This window comes from Oncorhynchus gorbuscha, linkage group LG11, assembly GCF_021184085.1.
Source record: "Oncorhynchus gorbuscha isolate QuinsamMale2020 ecotype Even-year linkage group LG11, OgorEven_v1.0, whole genome shotgun sequence".
NCBI lineage: Eukaryota > Metazoa > Chordata > Actinopteri > Salmoniformes > Salmonidae > Oncorhynchus > Oncorhynchus gorbuscha.
Window position 1 is genome coordinate 45,875,492 of NC_060183.1, and position 21,424 is coordinate 45,896,915.

The window sequence follows — 21,424 nt, forward strand, 5'->3', positions numbered from 1 at the left end:
TCTTAGGTCAGTTAGGATCACCACTTTATTTTAAGAATGTGAAATGTCAGGATAATAGTTGAGAGAATGATTTATGTCATCACATTCCAAGTTTACATACAGGAAATTAGTATTTGGTAGCATTGCCTTTAAATTGTTCAACTTGGGTCAAACGTTTCGGGTGGCCTTCCACAAGTTTCACACAATAAGTTGGGTGAATTTTGCCCCATTCCTCCTGACAGAGCTGGTGCAACTGAGTCAGGTTTGTAGGCCTCCTTGCATATGCTTTTTCAGTTCTGCCCACAAATATTCTATAGGATTGAGGTCAGGTCTTTGTGATGGCCACTCCAATACCTTAACTTTGTTGTCCTTAAGCCATTTTGTCACAACTTTGGAAGTATGCTTTGTGCCATTGTCCATTTGGAAGACTCATTTGCGACCAAGCTTTAACTTCCTGACTGATATCTTGAGATGTTGTTTCAATATATCTACATAATTTTCCCTCATGAAGCCATCTATTTTGTGAAGTGCACCGGTCCCTCCTGCAGCAAAGCACCCCCACAACATGATGCTTGCAAGCCTCCCCCTTTTTTCACCTAACATAATGATGGTCATTATGGCCTAACAGTTAAATTTTTGTTTCATCAGACCAGAGGACATTTCTCCAAAAAGTACGATCTTCGTCTCCATGTGCAAATTGTAGTCTGGCTTTTTTATGGCGGTTTTGGAGCAGTGGCTTCTTTCTTGCTGAGCGTCCTTTCAGGTTATGTCGATATAGGACTCGTTTTACTGTGGATATAGATATTTTGTACCTGTTTCCTCAAGCATCTTCACAAGGTCCTTTCCTGCTGTTGTGGGATTGATTTGCACTTTTCGCACCAAAATATGTTCATCTCTAGGAGACAGAACGCGTCTCCTTCCTGAGCGGTATGATGGCTGCGTGGTCCCATGGTGTTTATACTTGCGTACTATTGTTTGTACAGATGAACGGGGTAGCTTCAGGCATTTGGAAATTGCTCCCAAGGAAGAATCAGAGGTCTACATTTTTTTAATTTTTAGGTCTGGCCTTTTTTGAGGTCTTGCCTTGAAATAGAACCGGACCGTGGATTTCAAGCGAACCAAAGTCAGACCACCTCTCCTGATGGTCTCAGTTCGCTTCGGGGTCTATTTTGAGGGTTCTGAGTTCCTTTGGAGTGTTCACACTGCACAGCAAATGAAATGAAATGAACTGCACTGAGCACAAACATTTTAAGGAACCAAGTGTGAAAACACCCTAAAACTATGGATGGTTTAATGCAGTAATGTGAAGTATTGATTTTATCCTTAACTTAATACTTTGCATTTAGGTTATACAATGTTTCGTTTTTAAAAAATGTAATTTGGACGGAGGCTTTTCCATATAGGCTTCCTTATTCAGTGAAACCAATATTGTTGAGTAGCTGGGATGTGTTGAACCATGCCAGGGTCCAATCTTAACTTATTTTATTTCTCAGGCCAGTTGGCCAAAAATGTACTGTCCCAAACAGAATTTCTACTGGCCCGGACAGTTTTTTTAATGCATTGGGGTCATGCAGGGCCTTTAGCAGCGTTTCCCAAACTCGGTCCTCTGGGGGTGGACATTTCGTTTTTTGCCCTAGCAATACACGGCTGATTCAAAAAATCAACTAATTATCAAACTTAGATCATTTGAGTCAGCTGTGAGGAGCTTGGGCAAAAACCAAAACATGCACCCTTTGGGGTCCCCAGGAACAACTCTGGGAAACACTGGTCTATAGGTTGGTATGCTTCTCTCTATATTAAACTATTAAATATATTCTCCAGTACTTTGGCGACTAAGACATTATTGAACATCCGCTTTGGGCTGGATGTTTCAATGTGTAGTTCATACATACATAATCTTTGAGCAGAATTACTGTTTTACCTCAATTAGCCACGAAATCCCTCATTTGAAATCAACTGTTTCCCTACATTTCCTCCCATGGGGCAACAGGTAGCCTAGTGGTTAGAGCGTTGGGCCAGTAACCGAAATGTTGCTAGATCAAATCCCCAAGCTGACGAGGTAAAATCTGACATTCTGCCCCTGAACAAGGCAGTTGACCCACTGTTCCCTGGTAGGCTGTCATTGTAAATAATAATTAGTTCTTAATCATTTGTTCTTGCCTAGTTAAATAAAGGTATAAATAAAATACAAATGTGGGCCAGCCACCTAACACTTCGAGTTCCAGCCAAAGCAGAGAGTTTAATTTTGTAAATTCCTTTCCGTAAAATAAATATGCTCAGCGAATGTATTCTTGTGCGTTTCTTTTTGCTCTGGACAGTTTGCGTGTGCTTTGTGAAGGCATCCGTAGCATGGTGGTGCTTGAATGAATGGCCAATCATATTGCTCAAATACAAATAGCTTGAGTATTCTGCCTGTGGTCTTCATTGGTTTTCAATGGTAGACTGTGACAAAGAAGGTAAATGTTGAAATGGAACTAAAAAATGAGCAGAAAAGTTAATGGCCAGGTCGGTCCAGTGACTGACGAGATCCACTGGCCATCGTTAATGTTGAACCCTGCATGCACATTTTTCCCATCTCAGCCTTTGTTGGTTACAGCGAGCAGAGACGACCATGATCACAAATCAAAGTTAACTAGTTTTAGTGCACATACACCGCATGTGTTGTTAAAGGGTGTTGTAAATCCACATCAACAGAGAACTATAGGTGTTTTATCACCATTGGCCTCATCCCGTAGCACGCGCTCCAGCAGGTATATTTCACTGGTCACCCCCAAAGCCAATTCCTCTTTGGCCGGCCGCCTTTCCTTACAGTTCTCTGCTGCCAATGACTGGAACGATACTGCAAAAATCACTGGAGTTGGAGACTCATATCTCCCTCACTAACTTTTAAGCACCTGCTGTCAGAGCAGCTCACAGATCACTGCACCTGTACATGGCCCATCTGTAAATAGCCCACCCAACTACCTCATCCCCATACTGTTATTTATTTTGCTCCTTTGCATTCACAGTATCTCTACTTGCACACTCATCTTCAGGACATCTATCACTACAGTGTTAATTGCTTTATTGTAATTATTTTGCCACTATGGCCTATTTCTTGCCTTACCTCATCTTACCTCATTTGCACTCACTGTATATAGACTTTTTCTATTGTATTATTGTGTAACTATGTGTTGTTGTTTGTGTTGGAATGCTTTGCTTTGTCTTGGCTAGGTCGCAGTTGTAAATGAGAACTTGTTCTCAACTAGCCTACCTGGTTAAATAAAGGTGAAATAAAAAAATCTTGACATCCCTTGGCAGTTTCCTTCCTACCCGGCAGCTCAGTTAGGAAGGTGGGATATTTATTTTCTGGGTGGTATAATATACTATCCACAGCTTGATTATTCACTTGGCCGTGCTCAAAGGGATATTCAGTGTCTCTTCATTATGGCGGATGTCTTCTCGCTCACCCAACCTCCCACTCACTCAGGCTAACCAGTCTCCTCTTCGTCTTTGCAGTGTTAAACCAGCTGCCCCTGCCATCCCCTCTCCCTGCCACCACCACTAAGAGTCTGCTGTACAATGGGAGGATCGCGGAGGAGGTCAACTGTCTGCTGGCCTGCCGGGATGAGAACCTGGTGTCCCAGCTGGCTCACAGCCTCAACCAGGTTTCCACCGAGCACATGTGAGTACCTCCCCACCCCTGCACATGTCTACGCTAGTTTTCAAAACAGCTGAGTAGAGAAAGTTATGAGCCACAGTTGCCATAGTTGATTCATGTATAAAGTGTGTGATTTATTCTGATGTGCTGACTGTGACCTTTCCGCCCCACCCCCCTCCCCTCCCATTGCAGAGAGCTGAAGGACAACTTGGGCAGTGATGACCCGGAGGGTGACGTGCCTGTGCTGCTGCAGACAGTGCTCTCTAGGAACCCCAACATCTTCAGGGAGAAAAGTAAGTCAGCCTGGCATGGGGTTCAGGGTGGTACGGAGAAGAGTGTCTTGGACGCTGCTCTGTAGCACATTGTATGGCCTAATACAGAACTGACTGTGTCCCTTCTTCTTATGGCCTTGATTTGTTGACCTGATAAACACTTCCTGGGTCAAAACAGCGTTTTGAGGCATTACAAGGCAAGTTTTGTGGTCTTGGGTGATTTTTAGAGTTAGCGCTGTACTTGTAGCTTGGAAAGAGCTTGTGGTATGTGTTGGCCATCCCTCATAACCTGGCTCCTCTCCAGGTTTCTTCCTGGGTTTTGGCCTTTCTAGGGAGTTTTTCCTAGCCACTGTGCTTCTACACCTGCATTGCTTGCTGTTTGGGGTTTTAGGCTGGGTTTCTGTACAGCACTTTGATATATCAGCTGATGTAAGAAGGGCTATATAAATGCATTTGATTTGATTTGGTACTTAGTGCCTTGAGTGTAGTTGATAAAACATTGAATTGCTCTGTGATCTATGGACAGATCAAGAAGCGATTTCAGTCGGTGACAAACTGGTGACAAACTGGTGTCTAGTTGCTGGTGCTATAGGGGGAAGGTGGTGTCTGCACAGACGGTTGAGGCTGGTGCCAGTAGGGATCCCCTGTACTGTGTAGTGCTGTGCTGAGATTGGGATACAGCGCAAGACTTGGAACCTCGTCATGTCTGAGACAGTTTGTTATCCATAGTAGACATGCAAATGAGTTTGCTAACCTCTTCCCTAGCTGCTGTTGAATTCATTATCCGGATAATTGAAATAGCTTATCACTGTCCCTTTCATGCCCTGTTTTTCCAAGCAGTTTTTTGTGTGTTAATGTTTGGTTAAGGACTTTGATTAGGCAAGCTACGTGTGTTATGATGATGACACAGACTTGTATCCTGTGTCATCTCTGATGGCTAAGTGACCCCGACCATTTGCATGTCCTCCAGTGAAATGTCTCCCAAACCTCTGGCCTGACGCTGTGCTGTTGTATTCAACATTGAATCGTGCAATGTGTTTATTGGACTTTGTCGTACACTCTGTGAAAACTGTTCTGTTACTGTAATCTCCTGCACTCCCCAGAACTCTTAAATACTAGTGTTTTGTAAAGAAATGCATTTTGTCAAACCACCAGATAACTGAGTGAGGATCAGAAAGTGATCTCATGCAGTCTCGCTCCCGAAGTAGCTTAATAGTTCTTTGAGTGAGGTCTTCTATCTCCCACTGACATAAACAGGACCCCTCTGCTTTGGCCTGGAGGTTGCCTCCGTACTGGTGCTGTGCACTGGCCTTCTCTACTCTTTAATCACTTCTTCTTTTCATCTTAAAGATATAATGCAGCAGCCAATAATGCCGCAGTACAAGATGTCCCAGAATTCCATGCATGGGAGTCCGGCGTCGACAAACTACCAGCAATCCACTATCTCACACAGCCCTTCTAGGTATAACGATACATTTCTCATTCAATTTGGTGTAATGGTACAGTGGGTGCTCTGATGGTTCATTCAAGACTCCTGTCAGCTTTTGAGAGTAGCAAGTTCCTTCGGAATTGACATGTTCTTCTCATCCTCTGCCTCTACAGTCGCTTTGCATCTCCACAGATGGGGTCTGGCGCTAGGTTCACGCCCCAGCAGAACAGCCCTGTGTCTAGCCCTTATGCCCCCCAAAGCCCTGCAAGTTACATGCAGCAGTACCCTCACCCCCCCAGCTATTCTCAGCACCAACAGATCCAGCAAGGTGAGACTGCACCTCTGCGTTTGTATAGGGAAATGATGCATGAAACCTACAAAATTGATTTTCAGGTAACCGTACTGTACCTAACTTTTATGTACAGTTCCAGTCAAAAGTTTGGAGACATATTCAAGGGTTTTTCTTTATTGTTGCTATTTTCTACATTGTAGAATAATAGTGAAGACATCAAAACTATGAAATGACACATATGGGATCGTGTAGTGAACAAAAAAGTGGGAAACGAATCAAAATATATTTTATATTTGAGGTTCTTCAAAGTAGCCATCCTTTGCCTTGATGACAGCTTTGCACACTCTTGGCATTCTCTCAACCAGCTTTTACATTTTTATTTGATTTAACTAGGCAAGGCAGTCATACTTGTTGTTTACAATGACACCCTACACTGGCCAAACCCTAACCCGGACGACGCTGGGACAATTGTGCGCCGCCCTATGGGACTTGTTTTACACTTTTTTGCTCACTACATGATTCCATATGTGTTATTTCATAGTTTTGATGTCTTCACTATTATTCTGCAATGTAGGAAATAGTCCAAATAAAGATAAACCCTTGAATGAGTAGGTGTGTCCAAACTGTTGACTGGTGCTGTATGTCAGGATGTTGATTCTGTGTCGAACCAACACACTTAAACCAACTGACCAAATTGTATTTGTCACATGCTTCATAAACAACAATGAAATGTTTACTTACAGGCTCTTTTCCAACAATGCAGAGTTGAAGATTAAAGTAGAAATAGTGAAACAGGGAGTAGATACACAGAGCATAATGAATAACAATAACGAGTCAAACTAACATGGATATATACCCATGGTTTACCCTGGTGTGTTGTGTTGATGTTCTGTGGTCGTAGAGCTGCATGGTTCCCCTGTCGTTCCGGCTGCACCCTCTTATTCAGGAAGCCCCAAGAGGCCTGTGCAGCCCTGCCTAGAGGTGCAGACCCAGCCCCAGGCCTCCCCCCCACCAGAACCCCTCCACCCCAACCTTAGGTACGGGAGTCACCTGGGGACATCATGTCAAACATCCGCTATCCTGCCCCATCACCTCCAAGCTGTGACCCATCGGCTCATGTGTCTGTGCCTTATTATTTGCAGCACCGAATATCCATGCTCAGTCGACGCAAACTCTGTGTGTAACAATACAGGATGCAGTGTTGGTTTGCGATGCACACTTGCTGCAAGATTCCTGTACATTGGCATAATATTTCATGTTTTCTTTCTTTTGTTGTTTTGTTGTTTTATGTCTTGTTTTATTTGCATTCATTCCGGCTTTTAAACAAGATTTACAGGTGAACCAGTGGTTGAATATGGGTTTTGGCTTAGCTGGAAGGCAGTTAAACTATTGATTGATTGTATCTGAGATTTATTTGGGTGTCTGTCTGTGTCTGTTCAGTTGCCAGTCCCGTGGTTCCTGCTAGCATGCGGAACATCCACGACAACAAGGTTTCCGGGCAAATTTCAAGCAACTCAGCCAATCACAATGCCAGACATGGCTCGAACGAAGACTACATGAACATAGTCCACAGACTAGGGAATGAGGTAAACACAAGAAATGATTCATGCCAAAATGAAACTCTACCTAGCAAAGAGACTATTTTGACTATTCTCGCGTGGATCCTCATTGCTTGTACACTGCCTGAATGTATTTGTTGTATCCACCATTGCTGCTTTAATGATCTGAAATATAGATACTTAATGTGACATGTGTTTTCCCTAGGAGAGTGATCCTTCCATGAGAAATGCCTCCTTCCCACTCCGATCGCCCCAGTCTGTTTCTTCCCCTGTGGGCAGCGAAGGGACCCCAAAAGGTATCATGCATGATCATGCTGTGCGCTGGAAATCACGAGTCAACCTACTTATTCTATGCCAAGCAGTGTTTCCCCTATATTCATTTAGTAGCCGCTGCCCACCACTTCAAATAATGATTACAAAAAAGTTGGTGAAACGTTTTCAGTGTAAACTTAAACCAGATATCTAAATATGTAGAATAGATAAGGGAGCTGTATATATTTAAATAAGATCTTATTTGAGAAGTAATAATCACTCAAACAAATCTACAGAAGGAGAATGTAAGATTTAAAAAATGCCATGGGGCCCCATAGATTTAAAAAAAAAAATAATGTTTGAGCTTCCCCACCAAGCTGACTTTGCCACCACTGCTGAAAAAAATCCTTGTTAGAAAATAAACTCACCTTTTTGGTTTTGGCAGGGTCACGACCTGGCCTCATTCTGCAATCCCCTCCACCTTATGCTCCCCCCCGTGACGCCGCTCCCGACCTCCTCCTGGACTCTCCTGACCACAAGAAGAAGCAGAAGAAGCTAACTAAAGAGGAGAAAGAGCAGTTGGAAAAAGCTGCCATGTACGACATTGTTAGCTCTCCCTCTAAAGACTCCACCAAGCTGACCCTCAAACTGTCACGGGTGAAGTCCTCTGAGTTGGACCAGTCCGGAGAGCTCCTATCCGGGGTAGAGGACCAGGACACTGACCTGGCCTACAACAGCCTGCAGTTCTCCCGGACGCAGCAGGACCCTGCCCACAGATTAGCCCCAGGCCAGGGGGAGCAGTCAGGCTACCAGCAGGTCCCTGTGCTCCAGAACACCAAACAGGCAATAGGGGTGATCAGCGGAGCTGTGTACGACGATGCTGAGATGGACGCTCTCGCTGAGATCGAGAGGATAGAACGGGAGACGCTCATAGAAAGGGAGCGCTGCTCCAAAGAGGTTCAGGATAAAGGTGAGTGTGCACATCTTGCTTCATCTAGTTTTACACTTACTGATTTATCACATACTGGCAATATTTTTCACTTAATAAAGAGAGATGGGAGAAAGAACTTGATAGTTGTGGGTGTCTGTCAATTTCCTTACCCATGGTTTCCTCATTGTAGACAAGCCACTGAAGAAGCGGAAGCAGGACTCGTATCCCCAAGAGCCTGGCGCTGGTGGGACAGCGGGGGCAACTCAGCCTGGTGTGGGAGGGGGCAATGTTGGCAGCAAGTTGGCACCCCAGGAGGCAAGTGCAGCCAGTAATGGTGCCAGCCGGCCAGCCCTAATGGTCAGCATCGACCTGCAGCAAGCAGGCAGAGCTGACGGGCAGCCAGAGGTGAACATGGGCACCCCCACCCCAGCCGTGGAGGCCCGGCGCTGGCCCGAGGAACGCCTGGGTCCAGAGGAAGGCTCCGACTCTACCGGAGTACTGCGGCTAAAGTCCAAGACGGATGGAGAGCGACTACAGACTGCAGACGGCCGGCCAGAGGTCATCAAGCAGCGCGCCGACACCCCCAAGAAGCTGGGCCCCGACGGCCGACCGGAGACCCCTAAACACAAGCACGAAAACAGAAGAGACTCATCCAAACATAGACACGACGGAAAACCTGACAATGGCAAGGCCCGACCTGAGAGCAGGACGCCTGACACGCCACGACAACGGCACGAGGGCCGCTCAGACTCTGGTCACAGGGAAGAGAGGTCTCGGGACAGCGACCCATCCCGTATCCGCAGGCCAGAGACCCCCAGCAAGTCCAGCAGGGGGGAACACGACTCCAAACATGGACGGGACAGAGACAGGGAGCGGGCGGATAAAGACAGGGAGAGGAAACACAGGACAGAGGCAGGGGAACCACGGGACCGCCGGTCTCCAGAGCAGCGCTCCAGGCCAGAGAGCCCGCGAGTTAAGCAGGAGGGCCGAGGGGTGGTGGACCCCAGTGGGCGCCAGAGGACTGACCGGCCATGCCCCAACCTCAAACCCCCTAATAAAGAGGAGAAGAGGAGTGGGGACGGCAGCAGAAACCGACAGGACTCCAAGCAGCAACAGCAGCCTGTTGAAAGCAAACAGGAGTTCCCTGCCTACCTGCTAGGGGGGGTAAAGTCTGGAGGTTTTAAGAACTTTGTGATTCCCAAGATGAAGCGGGATAAGGATGGGCATGTGTTGGCAGCTGAGATAAGGAAGCCTGGGTCTGGTCTGGGGCCTGTAATGGAGGGCTGGAGTGAGCCCCGGGTCAAGCTGGAGCGACTGGGACTGGTAGAGGAGATGAAGACAGGAGCCAAACCTGTTGTGGTGCTGCAGAAACTCAGCATCGACGAGGTGCAGAAAATCATCAGGGAAAGAGAGGACAGGAACGCACGCGGCTCCAAGTCCTCCAAGAGCAGACACTCACATGAGAAGTCTGGGAAAGGTAAGAGACATCCTGCTGTCTGCGTGACTGACTGGGTCAGCTTATTGTGTGGGTGAAGTTAAGGTTTAACTATGGTTTTGACATCATGTGTTTTTTTAAACTTAATTTGAGAACTTTGAATTTTTATTACTTTGCACATTGATCCACTAGCAGCACAGAATCACGTACTGTATTTCACTCCCCTTGAAGGGATTCTGATTTATTTTGGGGTTGATTTGATTTGGTCATGCGGCCTTGCGAATGATCCTGTATACAAGACACTACTGGTTTTAATTATGGCGTGTAATGTGTCGTTGTTAGTGTATTTAGCCCTTTCATACAAGGGCTAATAGATGACTGGGTGACCTCTCCTTAGGAGGTCTTGATGAATCAGTGTTGAAAGAACTGCCTCCTCATCTCATTGCTGAGATAGAGTCCACCATGCCACTGTGTGAGAGAGTGAAGATGAACAAACGCAAGCGCAGCACCGTTAACGAGAAGCCCAAGTACGCCGAAGTCGACTCCGACGACTCAGACGACGACTCTGTGACGGAGTGTGAGTGTCACACAACATTTCTGCCCCCCCCACAGCCATATCCAAAACTGTGTTCATTCCAATCCCAGTAGTGCGGGCTAATGGTTGACAACAAACCCCTGATGATTAAAGCAACATCCTGCGACATGTTGCTCTTTCTTTCTCTCCCTGCAGCTGCACGGAAGCGTCACAAAAAGGAGCGAGAAAAGACGTGGGCGCCTGATGAGCGGGAGAGGAGAGGCTCAGGAGAGCACCGGAGGAGTACTGGGGGCTCCCAGGAGCGGCGCAAGGGATCTGGCAGGCGCTACCGAGAACGCAGCTCAGAGGAATCGGATGAGGAATCCCCACCACCCAGCATGAGTGAACGTAAGTCTGGCACTGTCTTCGACTGACCATCTAGCATGTGCGTCAATGCTTCTTTTCCACTGTCTAAATAGTTTAAACCAGCAGGCTATACCTGGGCATTAGATGCAGGGTAAAAAAAATGCAGAGGATGAGATGTAAGATCATCATTTGATCACCCTTTTGTTGCTGAGCTTTGTAGTTTACGCGAATTCACTGAAAACCACCACGAACACACTTATATTAACAGTATTGCACTTTTCACACAGCCTACTTTTGGCCAGCTAATAGCCTAACCGCCGATCAAGCAACATTACGGACTAAACATTCAAATCGTGTTGCTGCATGATTATTTTGCTTAGACTATATCGTTCAAATTAAGATCTTAGATCTGTAGTAATATTTCACTCGGTAAGTGTTGCTGTCCAATGTATTTTTCGAACATGCATCTATCTTATTTCTATTATTATTATTATTATTATATTATATTATCTTGTCCAGTTGCCAGAAAGATGAAGAAGGAGAAACAGAAGAAGAGGAAGTCATACGAGCCCAAGCTGACACCAGAAGGTAATTTCCTCCTAACTTCAGCCGTGTCTTTGTTGTATGACTTTTGTCCCATTAACGCAGGTTACTCACTTTCTCTGTGTTTACTCAACAGAACTGATGGACTCCTCCACGTTCAAGAGGTTCTCAGCCAGTGTGGACAACATTCTGGAGAGCTTGGAGGACATTGACTTCAACGCCATGGGTATGCATTATTCATGATCTACTTTTACAGGTGTTTTTTATTTTATTTTTTATCCTCAGCGGTTTGAGTCTGTGTTTTTAATACCTTCTACCAAGGATGGGACAGATAACCTTGTGATTGTTGGAATTATTTTCCAAATGTAATTCGATTTCGGCCGTAGTAATGTTCAGTGACAAATGACGGTGACAGAACTGCTTCCTCTAACTCCAGAACTCTTGTCAACAGATGATGATGAGATCCCACAGGAGCTTCTGCTGGGGAAACACCAGCTGAGCGAGCTGGGCAGCGAATCTGCTAAGATCAAGGCCATGGGCATCACCTTCAGGGTAAGAAAGGGGAACACTGGATGCAGGGAGATGTCAGTCTTTTTGTCAATCCTAAATTGGATACGGTATTCTGTTATGTATTTTCTCATCTGTCTCATCCATAGCTTCCATCTGATAAGTTGGTGAAGGTCCTGAACATCCTGGAGAAGAACATTCAGGATGGTTCCAAGCTCTCCACACTGATGAACCATGTAAGTTGTCCTCTCATATGGTTTCCCGGACACAGATTGTCTCCTCCTGACATAAAAAGCAAGTTCCACTTGTCTGAACGTCTTCCCTCTCTGTCCCAACAGGACGCAGACGCAGAAGACGAGGAGCGGCTGTGGCGTGACCTCATCATGGAGCGCGTGACCAAGTCTGCTGACGCCTGTCTGACGGCCCTCAACATAATGACGTCGTCCCGCATGCCCAAGGCGGTGTACATCGAGGACGTGATTGAGAGGGTGCTGCAGTACACCAAGTTTCACCTGCAGAACACCCTCTACCCTCAGTATGACCCTGTCTACAGAGTGAACCCTCATGGAGGTCAGCACCCTAAACCCACCTTACTATCAAAAGCAATTGGAGCAAAGCCATAGCATCATGTGGCGAGAACAGGCCATATAAATGTCCAGTCACAGTCTTGATACACTCTGTTCAAGACCAGAGCACCCAGAACGTTTGAAAGACAGTTCATGTAAAGAATAAGCATAGTGTGTATATTCAAGGCAGTGTAGTCCGTCTCTGAACTACTGGGGCCACTGTTATGCATATTCCTGCCCTGACTGACTGTGGAAAGGGTTTTTGCTCTACATTCCCTGTTAACTGATTTTCTCATGGTCTCTCCTCCCGTCTCCCACCCAGGTGGCTATCTGAGCTCCAGGGCTAAGAGAGCTAAAAGCTCCACACACAAGCAGAGGGTGATCATCATGCTCTACAACAAGGTGTGTGACATCGTCAGCAACATCTCTGAGCTCCTGGAGATCCAGCTGTTGACGGACACCACCATCCTACAGGTGAGACTCGGCTCCTAGTGCTATCCCTGGGGGTCATGCCCTCTGACCCCTGCTCACCTTGTGACCCATCTCTCCCTCTCTCCTTACCTCAGGTCTCCTCCATGGGCATCACTCCATTCTTTGTGGAGAGTGTCAGTGAGCTACAGCTGTGTGCCATCAAACTAGTGACCGCGGTAAGAATCCAAAACAGGGTTCCCATTGAGTTGTCACATGCGCCGAATACAGCAGGTGTAGGTAGACCTTACAGTGAAATGCTTACTTACAAGCCCTTAGCCAACAATGTAGTTTTACGAAAATCCCCCCAAAAGTAAGAGATAAGAAAAACAAATAATTTAGGAGCAGCAGTAAATAATAGCGGGGCCATATACAGGGGGGTACCGGTACAGAGTCAATGTGGAGACTATATACAGGGGGGTACCGGTACAGAGTCAATGTGGAGACTATATACAGGGGGGTACCGGTACAGAGTCAATGTGGAGACTATATACAGGGGGTACCGGTACAGAGTCAATGTGGAGGCTATATACAGGGGGTACTGGTACAGAGTCAATGTGGAGGCTATATACAGGGGGTACTGGTACAGAGTCAATGTGGAGGCTATATACAGGGGGGTACTGGTACAGAGTCAATGTGGAGGCTATATACAGGGGTACCTGTACAGAGTCAATGTGGAGACTATATACAGGGGGTACCGGTACAGAGTCAATGTGGAGGCTATATACAGGGGGTACCGGTACAGAGTCAATGTGGAGACTATATACAGGGGGTACCGGTACAGAGTCAATGTGGAGACTATATACAGGGGGTACCGGTACAGAGTCAATGTGGAGGCTATATACGGGGGGTACTGGTACAGAGTCAATGTGGAGGCTATATACAGGGGGTACTGGTACAGAGTCAATGTGGAGACTATATACAGGGGGTACCGGTACAGAGTCAATGTGGAGGCTATATACAGGGGGTACCGGTACAGAGTCAATGTGGAGACTATATACAGGGGGGTACCGGTACAGAGTCAATGTGGAGACTATATACCGGGGGTTACCGGTACAGAGTCAATGTGGAGACTATATACAGGGTGGTACCGGTACAGAGTCAATGTGGAGGCTATATACAGGGGGTACTGGTACAGAGTCAATGTGGAGGCTATATACAGGGGGGTACTGGTACAGAGTCAATGTGGAGGCTATATACAGGGGGTACTGGTACAGAGTCAATGTGGAGGCTATATACAGGGGGTACTGGTACAGAGTCAATGTGGAGGCTATATACAGGGGGGTACTGGTACAGAGTCAATGTGGAGGCTATATACAGGGGGTACCGGTACAGAGTCAATGTGGAGGCTATATACAGGGGGTACCGGTACAGAGTCAATGTGGAGGTTATATACAGGGGGGTACCGGTACAGGGGGGTACCGGTACAGAGTCAATATAAATACACTTCCCTTTATTGTGCATCCATACAGCCCTTGTATAGCAGTGCCAGAGTTGCTCTTGATGTGGTGCTTCAAACCAGGGTTCCTATGGAGTCTGGATTTGTTCTAGAATATATTTCCTTTCATTGTGTATGTATTATGTATAGCAATGTCAGGGTAACTCTTTCATTTATTTGTATTTATTAGGATCCCCATTAGCGGCTGCCAAGGCAGCCGCTACACTTCCTGGGGTCCAAACAGGATTAGAACAATTACATCAAATAAAACAATTCGTCATACAATACATGATTACTCTATTATTACAAATGTACAATATAATCTTTACAATATTACAATGTGTGTGTGTAGAGTGTGTGTGTGTGTGTGACTCTGATGATGAGCCTTTTCTCCTGATCTCCCTTAGGTGTTCTCTCGTTATGAGAAGCACAGGCAGCTCATCCTGGAAGAGATCTTCACCTCTCTGGCCAGATTACCCACCAGCAAACGCAGCCTCAGGAACTTCAGGTAACTGTACCTGTAGAGAACATGTGCCACGAGAGACCATGTCGTAGTTCTCAAGAAACAGTCCTTATTTTTCAAATGCTTTTCTGGTTATTTTCAGCGTGTTTATCTGCTGAAATGAATTGTCCGTGTTTCTTTGTCTATGTCTGCGTCCCTAGGCTGAACAGCAGTGATAAGGATGGGGAGCCCATGTACATCCAGATGGTCACAGCTCTGGTGCTTCAGCTCATCCAGTGTGTGGTGCACCTCCCCAGCAACAGGGACAGTCACGACGACGAGTACAACAAGAAGGTACGTTAGAGATGCCATGTACTACCTGGGCTAGTGATGATTCGACAGAATTCTCAGCCAAAGACTTCCGTATTTAGTTTGCTTTATTTTCCCAGGTGGATCAAGATGTCCTGATCACTAACTCTTATGAGACGGCCATGAGAGCAGCTCAGAACTTCCTGTCCGTCTTCCTAAAGAAGTAAGTTGATCTCTCATTCTCAAAATGAAACTACATCCTAACTGTTATGAGAAATCGGTGTGGCCTCCTGAGTGGCACAGCGGTCTAAGGCACTGCATCGCAGTGCTAGTGGCTGTACAGTGTTTCCTCGGACACATTGGTGCGATTGGCTTCCGGGTGAAGCGAGTAGTGTGTCAAGAAGCAGTGCGGCTTGGCGGGGTCGTGTCTTGGGGGACGCGTGGCTCTCGGCCTTTGCCGAGTCTGTACGGGAGTTGCAGCGATGGGACAAGTCTGTAACTACCAATTGGATATCACGAAAAAGGGGTAAAAAAAAGATGTCGTAAGATATCTGTTGTGATACTCTTAAGCTCTTCAATCAAACTTCCCTCTGTCTGTGTTTCAGGTGTGGCAGTAAGCAGGGAGAGGAGGACTACCGGCCGCTGTTTGAGAACTTTGTCCAGGACCTGCTGTCTACGGTGAACAAACCAGAGTGGCCAGCTTCAGAGCTTCTCCTCAGTCTGCTGGGACGTCTACTGGTAAGTCCATCCATCATAGAAACAAAGATTTGGATAAATCAATCAGTTATTGACTAGCAGTAGAGATAAAAAGCACATAGGACTCCTCTGGTGTAGGGATGGGCACGTTTATCCAGATATCCGAACATACATTAGTATTGGATTACTTGTGAGTAATCCTAAAAATAAGAAAATAATATAGGACTATTTTAACAATGAAAAGGCTCTGTCAAAATGTTAAATTGTCTATGTGACATTGTTCCATACAAATATATATAGTACAGTGACATTTGAAATTCTTAATTTAATAAAACAAACTTTTAACTGTTTTGTTTTTTTAATGACGTGCGCTCCACAAAATAGCCATACCGGTAGCGTTTCACGCGTGTAGCTGCTTGTTTTTGTCGGCCATTCAAAGCAGCAGAGGTTCCATGTGTAGCAAGTGAAGTGAGAGATCTCTAAGCATTCCAACATTTTATAAACAATTATTGAGTAAAAAGTTTGCTAAATGAGAAGGTGTGGGCTACAACCGACAGGTAGGCTGTTGTTTAATCTGAATGGAGTTGTTCTTATTTGTTGACTAGGATGGGGAGCGCGGCATATTATAGCCTCAAGTAGCTAGCTATCTACATCTCTACATTGATTTGATGCAGTCTAGACATACACTGTCAGATAGATAAGCTATGGCAACCGTTACAAGTTTGTCTAGCGTGAGATGGCGTTGCTACTTTACTGGTCTCTCTCTCCGTCTCACACACCAGTCACTCCCCAGCCCGCTGCTGTAGCAGAAGCTCAGGTTAAAAACATAACACGTTTAAAAACACATGTAGTTCGACTATCCGGATATCCCCCAAAAATAGTTGCGTTATTTAAAATGCCCGGCCTTACTCTGGTGAGTTCTTTGCTGTTGTGGGGAAAAAAAAACAGCCTGAATGACACTCTTCTCCCTATCCATTGTTCCAGGTGCACCAGTTCAGTAATAAGCAGACGGAGATGGCTCTGAGGGTGGCATCGCTTGACTACCTGGGCACGGTCGCTGCCCGCCTGCGCAAAGACGCAGTCACCAGCCAGATGGACCAGCGCTCCATTGACCGCATCCTCAAAGAGGTAAACGTTCAGTCAAACACAGAACAATCTGAACACGCACACATTTTTAGGTTGACCATGACTATGCTCAACCTCATCCTCAATGTTCTTGCTGTATTTCCAACCCAGACCCAAGGCAATGATGAGACCCAGCAGCTACAGAAAGCCCTGCTGGCCTACATGGATGAGAACGCAGAGACGGATCCATCTCTAGTTGTGAGTGTGTTTAATGCACATACCGTAGTAATAACTGCCCGTTACTTACATATCAGATGGGAGGTGTAACTCTTAATTTCCGCTGCTGCTCCTCAGTTTGCCAGGAAGTTCTACATAGCTCAGTGGTTCAGGGACACTTTGACAGAGACAGAAAAGGCCATGAAGTCTCAGAACCAGCGAGGGGACGAGGACTCTTCTGAAGGCCAGCACCACGCCAAGGACATCGAGAGCACTGGCGAGATCATGCAGAGAGCTGAGGCCCGCAAGAAGTACCTCCGCAACATCATCAAGACCGCGCCCTCGCAGTTCAGCACACTGAGGTAGGACTCAACCCTCGCTGTCCCACTCAGTAACCGAAAGATTGCTGGGTCCCGTCCCTTTGCCGACTATGTGAAAAACCTGTCGATGAGCACTTGAGCAAGGCACTTTATCCTAATTTGTCCTGTAAATCACTCTGGGTAAGAGTGTCTGCTAAATGACTCAAGTGTAAATGTGGCTCATCCTCAATGTTGGCCTGTGTCTCATTTCCCCCACAGGATGAACTCTGACACTGTGGACTATGACGACTCCTGCCTGATTGTCAGATATTTGGCCTCTATGAGGCCGTTCGCGCAGAGCTTCGATATTTATTTAACACAGGTAAGAGGGTGGATTTTGTTTAATTCCTGCGTGTTGTGAACCAGCATATGGTAAACTTGGTGCTTTGTGTATGGTTGGTAAAGAATGGATCTCTGTTCTCTCCTCTCAAACAGATCCTGAGAGTGCTGGGGGAGAGTGCCATAGCTGTCAGAACTAAAGCCATGAAGTGTTTGTCTGAGGTGGTGGCTGTAGACCCCAGTATTCTAGCCAGGGTGAGTCTGCTCTACCCAACACGAAAACTGATCTACCTGCAGTGCCTTGCAAAACTGTTCATCCCCCTTGGCGTTTTTCCTATTTTGTTGCATTGCAACCTGTAATCCAAATGGATTTTTAGTTGGATTTCTTGTAATGGACATACACAAAATAGTCCAAATTGGTGAAGTGAAATGAAAAAAGGAACTTGTTTCAAATAATTCTGAGAGAAAAAAAAAGAAAAAAAAATGAGGGTTACATATGTATTCATACCCCTTTGCTATGAAGCTCCTAAATAAGATCTGGTGCAACAAATTACCCTTCAGAAGTCACATAATTAATTGAATAAAGTCCACCTGTGTGCAATCTGTGTCACATGACCTGTCACATGATATCAGTATATACCTGTTCTGAAAGGCCCCAGAGTCTGCAACACCACTAAGCAAGGGGCACCACGAAAACCAAGAAGGTCTCCAAACACAGGTCATGGATAAAGTTGTGGAGAGGTAAAGATCAGGGTTAGGTTATAAAAAATATCTAACTTTGAACACCATTTAAATCCATTATCAAAAAAGGAGGAGGGCATTAATCAGAGAGGCAACAAAGAGTCCAAAGATAACCCTGAAGGAGATGCAAAGCTCCACAGCGGAGATTGAAGTATCTGTCCATAGGACCAGTTTAAGCTGTACACTCCACTGAGCTGGGCTTTACGGAAGAGTGGTCAGAAAAAAAGCCATTGCTTCAAGACAAAATTAGCAAACATGCTAGACTCCCCAAACATATGGAAGAAGGGGTACTCTGGTCAGATGAGACTAAAATATAGTTTTTTTGGCCATCAAGGAAAATGCTATGTCACAGTGAAGCATGATGGTGGCAGCATCATGGTGAGGGGATGTTTTTCATTGGCAGGGACTGGGAAACTGGTCAGAATTTAAGGAATGATGGATGGCTCTAAATACAGGGGAATTCTTAAGGGAAATGTGTTCCAGTCTTAAAGAGATTTGAGACTGGAAAGGAGGTTTACCTTCCAGCAGGACAATGACCCTAAGCATTCTGTTAAAGCAACACTCAAATGGTTTACAACTTCTTAGAGCTGCAATCCCGTTAACGGGATCGATATGACAACAGCCAGTGAAAGTGCAGGGCGCCAAATTCAAAACAAAAATCTCATAATTAAAATTCCTCAAACATACATGTATCTTATACCGTTTTAAAAGTAATCTTGTTGTTAATCCCACCACAGTGTCCGATTTCAAATAGGCTTTACACCGAAAGCACCACAAATGATTGTTAGGTCACCACCAACTCACAGAATAATTCAGCCATTTTTCCAGCCAAAGAGGAGTCACAAAAAGCACAAATAGAGATAAAAACTAACCTTTGATGATCTTCATCAGATGACACTCATAGGACTTCATGTTACACAATACATGTATGTTTTGTTTGATAAAGTTAAAAAATCTCAGTATATATTGGCGCGTTACGTTCACTAGTTCCAAAAACATCCAGTGATATTGCAGAGAGCCACATCATTTTACAGAAATACTCATTATAAATGTCGATAAGTACAATTGTTAGACATGGAAATATAGATATACCTCTCCTTAATGCAACCGCTGTGTCAGATTTCAAAAAACCTTTACGGAAAAAGCAAACCATGCAATAATCTGAGAAGGCGCTCAGATTTTTTTTTTTTATTATCCGCCATGTTGGAGTCAACAGAAATCAGAAATAACATTATCAATAATCCCTTACGTTTGATGATCTTCATCAGAATGCACTCCCAGGAATCCTAGTTCCACAATAAATGCTTGATTTGTTTGATAATGTCCATTATTTATGTCCAAGTAGCTACTTTCGTTAGCGCGTTTAGTACACAAATCCAAACGCTCGTGCAGGTACAGCCGAACGTCGGATGAAAACTTCAAAAGGTTATATTACAGGTTGAAGAAACTTGTCAATCTTTAGGATGTTGTTATTATAAATCTTCAATAACGTTCCAACTGGAGAATTCCTATGTCTATAGAGAAGCAATGGAACACAGGTCGCTATCATGTGAAATGTGCGTGACCAGGACCTGGCTCTCTGCCAGACCACTGACTCAAACAGCTCCCATCCGGGTCCACAACAAAGTAGAAGCCTCATTCAAGTTTCTAAAGATGGTTGGCATCTAGTGGAAGCCTTAGGAAGTGCAACATAGCCAATATCCCACTGTGTATTCAATAGGGGCTGGGTTCGAAAATCGACCAACCTCAGATTTCCCACTTCCTGTATGGATTTCTTCTCAGGTTTTGCCTGCCATATGAGTTCTGTTATACACACAGACATCATTCAAACAGTTTTAGAAACTTCAGAGTGTTTTCTATCCAATACTAATAATAATATGCATATATTAGCAACTGGGACTGAGGAGCAGGCCGTTTACTCTGGGCACCTCTGGGCACCTTTCATCCAAGCTACTCAATACCGCCCCTGCAGCCATAAGAAGTTAAGGGGAAACATTTAGGTGCCACAGGGTTCAATTCTCGGGCCGACTCTTTTCTCTGTATATATCAATGATGTTGCTCTTGCTGCAGGCGATTCACTGATCCACCTCTACGCAGACGACACCATTCTGTATACTTCCGGCCCTTCCTTGGACACTGTGCTATCTAACCTCCAAACGAGCTTCAACGCCATACAACACTCCTTCCGTGGCCTACAACTGCTCTTAAACGCTAGTAAAACCAAATGCATGCTTTTCAACCATTCGCTGCCTGCACCCGCACGCCCGACTAGCATCACCACCCTGGATGGTTCCTACCTAGAATATGTGGACATCTATAAGTACCTAGGTGTCTGGCTAGACTGTAAACTCTGCTTCCAGACTCATATCAAACATCTCCAATCTAAAGTCAAATCTAGAGTCTGCTTTCTATTCCACAACAAAGCCTCCTTCACTCACACCGCCAAACTTACCCTAGTAAAACTGAATATCCTACCGATCCTCGACTTTGGCGACGTCATCTACAAAATAGCTTCCAATACTCTACTCAGCAAACTGGATGCAGTTTATCACAGTGCCATCCATTTTGTTACTAAAGCACCTTATACCACCCACCACTGCGACCTGTATGCTCTAGTCTGCTGGCCCTCGCTGCATATTCGTCGCCAGACCCACTGGCTCCAGGTCATCTACAAGTCCATGCTAGGTAAAGCTCCGCCTTATCTCAGTTCACTGGTCACGATGGCATCACCCACCCGTAGCACGCGCTCCAGCAGGTGTATCTCACTGATCATCCCTAAAGCCAACACCTCATTTGGCCGCCTTTCGTTCCAGTTCTCTGCCGCCTGTGACTGGAACGAATTGCAAAAATCGCTGAAGTTGGAGACTTTATCTCCCTCACCAACTTCAAAGATCTGCTATCTGAGCAGCTAACCGATCGCTGCAGCTGTACATAGTCTATTGGTAAATAGCCCACCCAATTTACCTACCTCATCCCCATACTGTTTATATTTATTTACTTTTCTGCTCTTTTGCACACCTGTATCTCTACCTGTACATGATCATCTGATCATTTATCACTCCAGTGTTAATCTGCAAAATTGTAATTATTCGCCTACCTCCTCATGCCTTTTGCACACAATGTATA

The 21,424-nt window shown here is 45.4% G+C and overlaps 1 protein-coding gene across 5 annotated transcripts in view; it reads left to right on the forward strand.

Moving 5' to 3' along the window:
• LOC124048756 (nipped-B-like protein B) overlaps positions 1 to 21,424 on the forward strand; it is a 52,007-nt gene that overhangs the window by 21,199 nt on the left and 9,384 nt on the right. For 3 of the 5 annotated variants that reach the window (XM_046369812.1, XM_046369814.1, XM_046369815.1), the window contains exons 3-28: positions 3,478 to 3,643; positions 3,812 to 3,912; positions 5,242 to 5,353; positions 5,494 to 5,648; positions 7,053 to 7,198; positions 7,377 to 7,467; positions 7,869 to 8,393; positions 8,545 to 9,831; positions 10,187 to 10,366; positions 10,520 to 10,711; positions 11,189 to 11,257; positions 11,349 to 11,438; positions 11,664 to 11,764; positions 11,869 to 11,955; positions 12,058 to 12,289; positions 12,608 to 12,759; positions 12,852 to 12,932; positions 14,599 to 14,699; positions 14,855 to 14,987; positions 15,083 to 15,165; positions 15,548 to 15,680; positions 16,623 to 16,766; positions 16,875 to 16,961; positions 17,058 to 17,281; positions 17,498 to 17,600; positions 17,714 to 17,812. In XM_046369812.1, coding sequence (XP_046225768.1) covers positions 3,478 to 3,643; positions 3,812 to 3,912; positions 5,242 to 5,353; positions 5,494 to 5,648; positions 7,053 to 7,198; positions 7,377 to 7,467; positions 7,869 to 8,393; positions 8,545 to 9,831; positions 10,187 to 10,366; positions 10,520 to 10,711; positions 11,189 to 11,257; positions 11,349 to 11,438; positions 11,664 to 11,764; positions 11,869 to 11,955; positions 12,058 to 12,289; positions 12,608 to 12,759; positions 12,852 to 12,932; positions 14,599 to 14,699; positions 14,855 to 14,987; positions 15,083 to 15,165; positions 15,548 to 15,680; positions 16,623 to 16,766; positions 16,875 to 16,961; positions 17,058 to 17,281; positions 17,498 to 17,600; positions 17,714 to 17,812 — 4,874 coding nt within the window. Of the gene's footprint in view, positions 1 to 3,477; positions 3,644 to 3,811; positions 3,913 to 5,241; positions 5,354 to 5,493; positions 5,649 to 6,521; positions 6,650 to 7,052; positions 7,199 to 7,376; positions 7,468 to 7,868; positions 8,394 to 8,544; positions 9,832 to 10,186; positions 10,367 to 10,519; positions 10,712 to 11,188; positions 11,258 to 11,348; positions 11,439 to 11,663; positions 11,765 to 11,868; positions 11,956 to 12,057; positions 12,290 to 12,607; positions 12,760 to 12,851; positions 12,933 to 14,598; positions 14,700 to 14,854; positions 14,988 to 15,082; positions 15,166 to 15,547; positions 15,681 to 16,622; positions 16,767 to 16,874; positions 16,962 to 17,057; positions 17,282 to 17,497; positions 17,601 to 17,713; positions 17,813 to 21,424 lie in introns of those variants that run through there. The other 2 variants (XM_046369813.1, XM_046369816.1) reach the window with 2 other exon arrangements.